Below are 12,310 nucleotides of genomic sequence, written 5' to 3' on the forward strand. Positions count from 1 at the left end.
CTGCTTGCCATAGGAAGTCACCCATGCCCTGCTAATCTCAATGGTGGAAATTGCACAATATTGATTACGTACACACACACACACACACACACACACACACACACACACACACGATGCTGTTGTTGTCTAATAAAAACAGAGCATTCCCCAGAACCGGGGAAAATATGTGTGTACAAAAATATATTCTCTTGCACGAAAAAATGCAAGACGGCCAACAACTGCCCATGTCCTCCCAGTTGGCAATCCATGTCGCAGGAAATAATGAAGACACTTAGCTTATCCAGACTTGAAATGGGACTGAAGATTTTTATGTTAACTGTTTAGGGTTAGAATAGTTGACATTACCTGGACTGTGCAAGGGAAGGGAAGTTATGATGCTCTGAGCCTGAAATCAATCTTTATAATGTTATGCCTTTAAATAGGTAATGTGCTTTATTGTTTCTGTCGGGGAGTGTGTACGTGTTCCACCTTCACAGAACTTCTTCTTTTTTTAATATGAGTCATCGACAGAACAATAAAGATGTATTTGGCCCTGGAGGATCACAAGTCCTGCCGGCTTGCTTTAGAGTAAGCCATTCATTTGGGGGCTTCAGAGCCAGACACTCAAGTATCACTCACCTCATTAAGGCGGTCTTGGATGAGCCGGAGGGAATAGCCAGAGCCACTGATGGTGTCCTCGGCCTCCTGAAGTGCTGTGTTTGCTTGCTTCAAATTCTCCACCACATCTTCCACATTGGCCCCAATAGCATTGGCCCGATTCCTAGGAAAACGTTAAATATATATTTATTAAAAAGAACCCCTCTGAATTCCCATCACATATTGCTACATGAAAAACAGACAGACTGGGCCAGTAAGAAGTGGGAAGTGACAGAGAGGATGGACTACAACAAGCATCTATAAATAAAGGTTGCATCCACACCATACATCTAAAGCACATTTTACTCTCAAAGGATCCTGGGAACTGTAGTTTGTTTAGAGTGCTGGGAAGTGTGGCTCTGTGAGAGGTAAACTACAGTTCCCATGATGCTTGGAGGTGCTTTGGATGTAGTGTGTGTGTGTGTGTGTGTGTGTGTGTGTGTGTATGCATGCAGCAGGGACAAAACCTTGAGCTGCGTTCAAGCAAGATAAGCCAGCAAACTTTAATTCAGAATCTTAGGTGGTTACTGAAGTGAGTGCTAGTGAAAAATGTTGCCTGCGTAAAAGATCCCATCACTTTATGCTAGCGTGGTGAGAGCTAATAACGTAATGTACAGCAGCTACAATATATGATCTGTCATCCAGGAAATCCTTGGCTCCCATCTCCATTCCAAGGACAGGTTTCTGCAAGATGCTAACCTTCCACACTTGCAGGGATACTCTCAGCATAGCCTCCCTGCTGCCAAGAGACATCAAAAAGGAAGAGGAAGTGGGGACTGACCATCTTTAACTCACTGGATCTGGCTGGGGATAAGTTTCACTGAAGCAAGTCACTGTGCCTCACTCAGCTGCCTCTGACCCCACCCAAGTAATTGAAAAGTTTAGGGGGGGAATCCTATACAAATAATTCAGTGCAAATACAAAAATTGTGCACATAGTAACAACAGCAACAATTAAGTGAAGAATACGAACTCGGAGCTACCTCCCCATGCTGCTACAGCAAGCACTAAACCCAAGTACACTAGTTGCCAAAATTGTGGAAACCTTTTGGGGAAAGTGTAATTTCGAGGTCTGGTGGCTCATAACACCACCTTTTTTTTTTTTTTTTTTTGGTTATTTGGCTATATAACCTCTGATAGAATACAGAAAATTGAACAAACTTTGTTGCATTACATTCTTCATTAAATTATCTTTCCATCGATATATAATTTTATGGTATTACTCTAAAAGAAAGTGGTGTTATGAGAGCCACCAAACCTCGGAAATACACTTTTTCCAACAGGTTTCCACAATTTTGGCCACTAGTGTAGGTGGATTGGATGCAAGGTTAATGTCTGTCCAGAAAGGAGAGCAATGTTCCTGTATTCAACCAATAGAGTGGGGTGATGCTTCAATGATGTGGCTGGCATGCTTCTACCAGCAGATCTCAGTGGGTGCTAAATGAAACCACATCACATATATAGTGTCTTATTTGCATTGGTTTAAAAACTTGAGGTTTTGCACACACGTCCCCGGGAAGCCTCAAGAAGGCAAAGAATCTTGTACTAGCTATAGGGCAGGACCTTTCTTCTGAATAATATCTACAAACAGGTTCCATCACTCTCCTTACATGATCCAACAGTACTAAAGGCCTCTTTACCTGGCTTCTTCTGCCTGCTGCTGAAGCTGTCTGGCCTTAGCAACATCCCCAGCCGTTTGGGAAATGAATGTCTCAGGGCACTGCAGCTTAGCTGCCAGGCTCTGAATCTCATTCATTTTCCTGAGGACTGTGGCAGTGTCAGCGGGAAGGCGAAGGGAGAGGACGTAATCGCTGACCTGCTGGATGGTAGCAGCATCAGTATCTGGATCTGCAAAGATAAGAGTGGGAAAAAGTCAAGTCGAGGCCAAGTGAGAGTATATATCTTATTCAACAAACCAGAAGCTTCCTTGAAGCAAATCAAACACTGGGTCGCTAGGGAAAGCCAGATCTGCTGCTCTTCCAAATAAAATTACAGGACAAATATTGGTGCAAAGACACACACATCTCATCTTCACCTATGTTCACTCGAAACTCTTGTCCTTACTGTTATTTTTTCCTTGGAGATGGAAGGAAACACTGTTGTCCAATCATGGCTATGGTAAAATCCAGGATTCGCCCAGGATTTCAGAAAACAATCTGAAGAAACTGAATTCAGGCAGGCCACAGCCCTATTCAGGTGTTGTGCCTCCATCATATGAAGAGGAAGGGGTCTGGAGAAGGGAGCCTCCACAACATGTCACCTCCACAACATGTGACACAGGCTAAAGCTCTGTGTGATCAGGGTTTGAAATCATACAAGGAGCCCCAAGGCATAAAGCAGACTCTGAGATTCAGACCTTCTAGTTGTGACACCTGGAGAGCAGTGGGGACACAATGCAAGGAGCATGGCTAATGAGCATGGCTCCATTCTCCTGTGATTATTAGAACCACACAAAGGTTTTTTCTCCTGAACAGGGCTTGTGTGAGTCTAGGAATTAAAGGCATAACTGAGGCCAGTTAAGCCATGGGATGTTGATGGGCTGGGAAATGGAGGGAGAGAATGAGAATTGGCCTGTGTGGGTGTGTCAAACTGTTTATAGTATCCTTGAGCTCAGCATTAGGAAATGACCCTCTCCATCCTATTTTATACTCCTCCAAGCTCTTTATCAATCCTGACTCCTTTGCAACTGTATAACACAGTGAGAGGAGGGTGGAAAGAAAAAGTAGGTCCTTTGCCACCTCCAACCAACACTCAAAAGGTTCCTGTTCTAGACTGTACAAAGCACTGACAAGGAGCATTCCTGTTAGGATGTGGGTGATACACTAGGGGGAAAATGTGTTGTAGGTTCCCACTGGTTCCTTATATTAGCAAAGCCAGAAATGTTCAAAAAAACAAGCAAGCAGATTGAAGAGAGAACATAAGGGTGCTAAAAAGAAATTCAGGAAGCGTCAGAAGCTAACAGTTAAGGGGGAAACTAGGCATGGACATCAAATTGTCACCATTTTGCGGGAGGGTTTCAAATGCATACTGTACATTTAAGTTCACACAATCCAATTGGATTAACACACTCTGTCACCCTAGTGCAACAAATCGACTTTATAAAAGAATCAGCCTCTTTGCAGTTTGGAAAGTGAAGGAAATGTAATGAAAAGGGTGGGATGAATGAACGATTAACAGGAGGATATAAAAACACCCCACAAGCAAATCAGGATAAACACAGGACAAATTCTCAATGTTGTATAACCATCTCACACGCAAATCAGAACAAATGCTCAGTAAAGACTGCATAGAGTCTAACCTCTGCATAAGCTTTGTGCAAGAAAATCCAGGTGAATTCTAAATAAACAGGTTGTCTGGAGGAGCTCTTAGTTAACATTCCAGTTGTGTAGACATTCCCCTTTTGAATCTGGCCACCCTAGCTGTCAGCAGCACTTCTTATTCTCTCTACATGTAGACATTTTTCAAAGCAGCAGGAGTTAACTGGTCCATCACTCTCTGCATCTGCCACATCTGAGATGTCTCAACATTTCATGATTTATTCTCACAACCAAAGTATCCCACCCTCTCGGTATTTTCCCCTAGATACTTGTCAAATCACAGCCATCATGCTTGTCAGTATGCACTGCTCAGGGAGAAGTCTCAAGCAAGAGATGGGGATTTAGAGAGAGCGCTATTCAAATAGGCAAGTTGTTATATATAGGCTTCTAACAAAATAATATTAACTAATGATAATGCATGACTTTAAAAAAAAAGGATTGAGGAGCACATTTTCACGCTAAATAATGCCTGCAATTTAAAAACAAATGTGTTAAAATGCATAAGGAAGAAATCACCCAAGAAGATGATTGGATGATTAAATACTCAGAAATATAGTCCACTGTATTCAGCAGAGCTTACTCTAAAGTAAGAGTCCCAAGGGATAAAGCCTAACAGTGAAATCCCATATGTATCCACTCAGGAATAAGTCCTATTGAAGTTAGCTGGCATAGGTTTGTAGCCTGAGGAATTCAACTAAGGCCTAATCAGATTAGACCCAATTAAATTAATGAACTCAAGTTAGTCATGCCTATTAACTTCAGTGAGCCTAGTCTGAGTAGGACTAGTGGTTAATTTCTTCTTCTTCTTCTTTACACATTGGTCTCCCCTGAAGAAGATGCTGGGCAGATACCCATGTCTGAATTTATTTTTTTCAGGGGTGGGCAACTGAAGAACCACTAAGTCAATTAGAGATGACAGGAGAGGAACTTCTAGCAAAACAATACAAATTAGCAGGTCACAAATTCCAGATACTCTCATACACCCAGGAGCTCAAATGTGAAAATGTTCACCTCCAAACAAAAAAATCAGCCATGGTACCAAATCAGCTTCCTTATCATGGGATTGGTTAGTAGCACCTATGTGTTGTTGGGGAACAGGGGTGGGTGGGAAGGAAGAGCCAGGGATAGACTCTTCTCTGTGATGGTCCCAGATCCCTGGAACAGATTCCCTAGGAAAATATGCATGGCTCCCTTCTTTGTCTACAGTTACCTCACTGAATTACTGTCAGCATTTGCATCCTAGAATTGGTAGGAACCTCAAAGCGCATCAAGTCAAACCCTCCTGCTTTGCCCGAAGTTGTGTGAAACTGTAATGTCAGAATGCCACCGATATCTTTGAAGGTAAGGCCCCCATTGACCAAACTTTTGCAACTAGATCCTGGGCTGGCATATCCTTTCTCTTAAATGCACTCCTGCACTGCCAGTACAACTTTTCTACCACATGCCCTTTACTCAAAAGTAAACTCCCACATGTTTTAAGCATAACTTGGGAAGTAGTCCAGCTCATAACCATTTGGATAAAGCTTTTGTGCGTAACCACTATGATGCACAATGGATTCTATTTCCGTACCAGCGGGCAGGAGACACAGACAATCGACAAAAGATATTGAGCAAGGAAAATACAAGCAGGAAGAATGGTTTTGTAACAGCCATCCTCGAATAGCGGCAAATTTGCTGTATGCTTTTCATCTGCTGTATTTGTCTCTGAAGGGCTTGGAGGAAGTCTTGCCTGCTATCTAATGTTTTTTCCTTTTCCCAGCAACAGCTAGCTGCTATCTATCTGGCCTTAGCATACATTTTAGAACTATTCATATTCCTGTAAGCATGAAACTTTTTAATAAATGAATTGGTCCAATGAATAGCACTTGATCATTTGCTTCATGTAGGTGTGTTTTATGAGAAAGCTGACCATTTTAAAGATAATGTAATGGCAAGTAATCAAAGACAGAAGTTTCATGCATAGACATACCTGACAGGAAGTTGCGAACCTGGTAGATGAACTGCTGGGTGCGATGGATGTCTCCCTCTATCTGGGCCCTAGTTGAAGTCATTTGGTCTCCCAGGCTCTGGGCATTAGTCTGAATTTGGCCAACAGCTATTTCTGCAGCTCTGATCTATGTCAAACAACATGCAAGGCAGAGTCAGTTTCTAAGATCCTAAACTGGTTCCAGAGTGTCATTCATCCATACTTTCAATCTGCCTGTTTCTTAATTACCCGGTGCTTCCTAGTATTTCAGAAACAAAAAAAAATATGTGTTTTTATAGTGAAAAATGTAGACATTGAGGAAGAAAATGAATGGTGCCATTGCCTTCTCTGCAACAACCAACAGGCACTCAGAACACAGATATTTGTTTCTGCACAATCCCACTATGGCATCACAACAACATGCATTATGCACATTCACAAGCAGGTTCTCATTTGCTCCACACGCCATATTTTTGTTCAGGAAGAGGACACACGCAAGATGCTTCTTGGATGTTTCACTTTCAGCTGTTGTGCTGGTGCAGAGACGGCCAACCTGGTGCCTTCTAGGTGCTTCTCAATGACAACTCCAATTATCCCTGAATGTTAACGAGGCTGGCTAGGGCTGATGAAAGCCTGAGTCCAACAACTTCTGGAAGACACCCTGCCCTGTGCAGTGTACCTGTCAGACAGGGCACCCTCACAAAGCAATATTCGCCAGGTGGATCTCCCAAACTGAAAAGTTACCTGGGCAGAGTTTAAAATTGAAGGAATGCTGTTTGATGTTGGGTGTCGTGACAAACATGTTCACATGTTCACAAAAAGCCACACAGCACAAGTCATGCATTTTCCTTGGCAATTGCAAAAGAGCTTTCACTCTTTGTCTCCCAAGAAAGCAAAGGTAGGAGCTCTCCTTTTCCTTTCTACAAACACACACACACACACCATCTGTGTAGTCTCCTGAAGTCGGATATTTAAGTTGTGGATATCTTGAGAGGTTTTCGTGGCAGTTTGGATGGAACTTCCAGAAAGTGAGAACACTCCAGTACAGCTCCGACCAGGGCCACATCCAGTTGTGTTTTGCTGTGGACATACTTCTCCAGGACATTCTCCAGGGCTGCAAATCTCTGACCTGATGCCACTGCAAATCTAAACATAGAAGCCACACAATCAGTTAAGTTTCAATAATACAAAACCCAAAAATGATTCAGGGAGTTACTATCTTCATGCACTTATGGTACAGCACATCCACTGATGCACAGCACCCAGCTTTAGATGCCCAAATGGAGACAACATAAAAGGCAATCAAAGAAGAAGATTCTATGGGATGGCCAAGGCCCTTGACATGTAGAGAGCTCACTGCTGGTTGGAGATGACCCAGAAGACATTTCCCACTGGGAGGGGCACACAGATAGCTCAAAGGACTGCTTGGGAGTCAGTGGGGGTGGGATGGGGAAGGGGAAAAGGAGTCACAATGATACATGAAGGGAGGAGGGCGGGTCACTTTTTTCCAGTCTGTGTACGTTTTGCACCTGCTCATTCTTAAGTCCATTCCATCCAATTTCCTGCAGCTAATTGACAGCCAGTGCAATTCTTCCAGCAGCGGGGTAACATGATAGCAAAAGGTGACCAGAGCAGCCTCCACATCTTACACTAGCTGCAGTTTCCAGGTCAACCTCAAGGGCAGCCCCAAAGAGAGAGCTGAACATTGCTGTTCTGCTTTAATACTTCATACACAAATAATGCTTTGGATTCTCATAAATATTAAGTAAAATTTCCCAGAAAGGGATTAAAAGCACTGCCACAGCAGCAAGCTAAAAGAAACCATTTGCAGCCCCACGGAGCCACAAATGGACAGGGCAACTGTTGTAAGCCCTACCTTTTCTTACTACATTCCAGTCACACAAAATCCAGAGATTTCTATTTTTTTTTTTTATAAAATTTTTATTGGGTTTTCACATTTTATATAGACAAAAACAAAAACACAAAAAACAAATAAACACATAAACAAAGAAAAAAAAAGAAAACAACAACAAACATATATACTTTCCCGAAGATATTATTTCCTAACCCTGGTCATTGACTTCCCCCTACCCCCTCTCTTGCATCCCCATTTCCAAATTTATGTCAGCAAATTGGCATTTCCCTGTCCTAATATTAGTCCTTTTATAAAAGCAAACAAAATTAATTTTTTCTAAGTTGGACCTCAATTCCCTTCCATCGATTTCCCATTTTGTCTTGAATAATGATCTTTTTAACCAAATCCCATAATCATGAGTGTTGTTAGAACTTAATTTTTCCCTCCCTCCCATCCCCGGTTTGCGTCCCTTCCCAAAGCATGTCCAAAATAACAGTTCTTAGCCCGGGTTCCTCACGTCCGAGGCCCTCCAGTCTCTTTCAGTCCCTCTCCGCCGGTCTTGTTGGTAACCCTTTATGCCAGTCGTCACATCTCGAAAGAGTTCTTTCACCTTCAATCCAAAGTCTCTTCCCATATTTGCAAACAGCTGCTGAAGAGTTTCCACAAGGCATGAATCTTGAAGGTAATCAAAGTCAGAGTCTATGTGGAGGCCCCAATTATATTTCTTTATTTTAAATTCCTTAATTTCATAGATTCCCAGGGCCTCCACTTTCGTCTTCTGCATCTTTCGTGGATTTATAGTAGATTTACTCCAATAATCTCCTTGTTTGTATTCCACAGGCGTCAGCTTCTGCTCAGTATTTTCCCACATCACTTCTTCTCTTTCTTGTTTTGTCTTCTCCTCTGCTTTTATTATCATTTCTGGTTCAGCTGTGGATTCTTTCTCATTGAGGTCCTCTTTACATTCAGCAGGACTACTTGTTTCAGAAGTCAAGGTCATCAATTGTTTACTCATAGCCGTAGTCTGCTCTTGTAAGATTCCAACCAAATAAAACATCCTTTCGATTTCTCCCAGTATCTTTCCATCCACAGCCATTGTAATTCCACAGAATTCCCTCTAGAGGGAATCTGGTTACTTAGTATTCTTTTCCCCAACAGTCCTCTGTCTTGTTATTGTTTCTTTATTTCCAACAATTTTAGATCAATTGTAACTCTTTTTAATCCAGAGGTAACTTAGGTAGCAATTTTCCACTATTAACAGTCCGTTTGCCAGCTTTGACAGCTGTCAAACTCTGCACTTCTTAAACCAGCTCCAAAGCAGGACGCTCCCGGGCCCGGGAGGGGGGGTTGTTTACAACAGAACATAAAACATCCAACACTCCTCTCTCCTGCTCAAAATTTCCAAATCTTGGAAGTTACTGTCTTTTTTAAAACTCACCCTTTACAGGGTAGGCACTCCAGCTTAGTTCTTTTTTCGTTGCTCTAGATCGTCTGCAAGGTAGGGGGTGCGGACTTCCTTTTAGCACATCCCCCGATCGTCTCAAATTCAGTGGATAAATTTCTTAAAAGCCAAGTCCAAATTACTCACGGGTTGTTTTTTCAGCCGAATTTCAAGGAAGGAAGTCAGCGCTCTCCGGTCATGGCTCGCGGCTTCGCTCAGCAGAGGTAGCGATGGACTCTCAGTGCCGCGCCACCCCCCGTATCCCCTCCGCAGCCTTTAAAAAGGCTCTTCGCGAATCAGGGGGGGCGCTTAAGGCACCCGCCGAGTCTTCAGTCCGCAGGCATTCCGCGCCTGCGGTTTTAAGGGTCCCCGTGTCGCCGGCACGGCAAAGACCCGTCCCCTGCTGAGCCGATTCCCTCCGGAGCTCGGAGGGAATCCGCCATTCCCAGATCGCGTCAACCCCGGAAGTCTACAAAATCCAGAGATTTCTACACACACACACTATATCTACATATTCCTCCATCCTGGCAAGCAAAAGGCAGGCCAGGCCGAAGCACTCAAGGGGCGCAGTTCTTGGCTGGTGAAGGAACATGGCCTGGAAAGTGTCTCAAGGGACAGAGAGTCAATGGGTGCTGCCTTGGGTATTTGGGTTGGAGGTCCTTCACCCTTACTCCAGGAGGAAAGCAGACATCCTCTCCCCACACCAACTACGAACAACTGTAGGGTTCACAGGAGAGAAAGAGATCCAGAGGCAGTTGAGATTCCTGATATCCCCAACTCCTCCACACCCATAGATTTCATTTGAGAGCACTTGCGCTGAAATGCAGCAAGATTAGATGGGTGATTTTTCATTTAAACTGGAGACTCCATCAGTCTCCATGGCAATAGCAGAACTGCAGAAAAGAGGAATAAAAAAACCCAATAACAATAACAGACTTTGGCCCCAAACAACCTTCCGCCTCATTAGTCTGCAGCCATTATTGGGCTGCAGTCAGAACAATAGGAAGCAGTGTTCACTGGGTAACAATTTATGAGGCAAATTGAGTAATGATGCTATGCAGCGGCACCTTTGGCAGAGGTTAACTGCTGGCTTCACCTTATTAATGGCAGGAGTCAAGTTTGGAGAGAAGGCCATTTCAGCCTGCAGAGCCTCCAGTCCCGACCCATGGCTTGCAAGATCACTCTCTAGCTCCTCAGCACTCTGCCTGTTTTCCACAGACTGGGCCAGCAGCCTGGAAGAGCCAGCTATGCGCAAGCTGGCATTGGAAGATGTCTGATGCGCAGAGCTGAGTGTCTTGAATGCTCCTAGGGAAACAAAGGAAAAAATGATGTTTAGATGGCTTAGTGACTCACAATGCAGCTTTCCTTTCCAAGGCCTCCTGGTATGGAGTTCTACCTTGAAAAAAGGAGGAAGGAGGATCTGCCAGAGCAGTGAATCACAAGGACGCCAGCTGAAAAGCACTTGCCAATCGCCATTCACATGAAACTGCTTAATGACTGTTTTTCTCTTGCATTAGTGTTTTGTTTTGTTTTTTGAAAATGTACTATACAAAGCTAAGCTGTACTGTACATGTTATAGTAGAGATGTGCCTCTGCCACCTGCAGCTCCAAGATTCACATCAGAACTTAGCAAGCTGAGGGATGTGGTCTGTCACACCTCCTTCCTTCCATCAGGGTTCAGAAAAGGTTCAGAAAAGGAGGCAAAAATGAAGCTACTGCAGTAAGTGAACATGTAGGTTTGAGAAAGTGCTGGAAAGTCCTCTTTAGCCTTCCAGAGTAAATATATTACATCCAGAGTTGCCATCACACTTCACCTACAGCAAAATCCGGACGCTAATTTGGAGCTTCCTAATCAAGGGAAACATCCAGTGATTTTCAAGGGAAGCAAAAAAAAGTTTCAATCAGACTGGCGATAATTCCCTGGAGGGGAGGATGTTCTGCGCACTTCTAATTAGAGCACCAAGCAGGAAGAGAAACAACTTAAAACATACATTTCTTGAAATGGCCTACTAATACCACTGGGGTGTGCCTGGAAAGCCTCAGAGCAGCACTTTGCTGGTAAGAACTATAGACTGTGTGATGTGAGTGAGAAGAATAATTAGAAACGCCTTGCAGATCTGCCGGAGACTGGAGCCCAGGGTCAATTCACAAACTGAAAGTCATTCTTTTTGATGTAGAGTTGTTAAGTTACTTTGAAGCACTGCAAAATCTGTTTTTCTAGATATGCTAGCGGGATGAGGCTACACACCCTGAGCTGTGGGGCCAGTTTCATAACACCTTTAACACAGGGGGGAAGAAGAAGAAAAATATTCCATCCACAGTAGGTTGCCATTTTTAAGCAGCTGAAAACAAAAGTGCTGTGTGCAAATGACCAAAGCTTCCTCTGAGGGTCACTAGGAAATGTGCTTTTGTGAGAGTGCAACGTTGTCTCTGATATAAGCTTCTGTGCTTGGATCCACTCTTACAGGCAAAGGGGAGGGGGTTGGAAGAGGAAAAATGAGAAGTGGGAAAGATTGTGAAAGCCTGACTTAAGTTGAAGATCCCTCTTCAATTTCTTTCAGGCAGGACACAAAATCCACAATATGGCAAAGCCACCCATTAATCAGATAATTGTCCGTATTTACAGTAGGAGATACAGCCGCTTATGTATGAACTGATGAATGTAGTGGTTGAAACACAGGTATTATACCTGAGACATCTGTGCTTCGGCTGGCTTCAAACTGAGCCTTCTTGTTTTGGTACTCAGTGATGATCAGAATCAGGCTTCTATCAAGATTATCCATCTCTATGGATAAAGAGGATGCTTCATCCCTGAAAGGTATTTCATGTCTTAAACCTTCAATGGTCTGCCTGGAATTAACAAAACAAAACAAAACAAAACAAAACAGGATAGTTGGTTTTGGTTCCGCCTACATCTTGTAATTATTCTCTTTCTTTCATCCAGTGATTACTGCCCTTAAAACCTTCATGCCAACATACGCCCATGAAATCAGTGGCACTTCTTTGAAATAAAGCTTGAAGATTCTGACTCATATATCAGCAGCCGAGTACCCACTGGTATCAAATGTAGGACAACAAATGTAACGGAAGGGACAG

The 12,310-nt window shown here is 43.3% G+C and overlaps 1 protein-coding gene across 1 annotated transcript in view; it reads right to left on the reverse strand.

Annotated features, from left to right (window-relative positions):
* Window positions 1-12,310, reverse strand: part of LAMB3 (laminin subunit beta 3) — a 51,073-nt gene that overhangs the window by 3,215 nt on the left and 35,548 nt on the right. Inside the window, exons 15-20 of the mRNA XM_082228286.1 lie at window positions 11,904-12,064; window positions 10,311-10,519; window positions 6,861-7,064; window positions 5,922-6,066; window positions 2,276-2,483; window positions 619-760 (exon numbers count right to left, since the gene is read on the reverse strand). Coding sequence (XP_082084412.1) covers window positions 619-760; window positions 2,276-2,483; window positions 5,922-6,066; window positions 6,861-7,064; window positions 10,311-10,519; window positions 11,904-12,064 — 1,069 coding nt within the window. The remainder of the gene's footprint in view (window positions 1-618; window positions 761-2,275; window positions 2,484-5,921; window positions 6,067-6,860; window positions 7,065-10,310; window positions 10,520-11,903; window positions 12,065-12,310) is intronic.

The sequence above is a fragment of the Podarcis vaucheri genome (assembly GCF_965113315.1).
Source record: "Podarcis vaucheri genome assembly, chromosome: 6".
NCBI classification, from domain to species: domain Eukaryota; kingdom Metazoa; phylum Chordata; class Lepidosauria; order Squamata; family Lacertidae; genus Podarcis; species Podarcis vaucheri.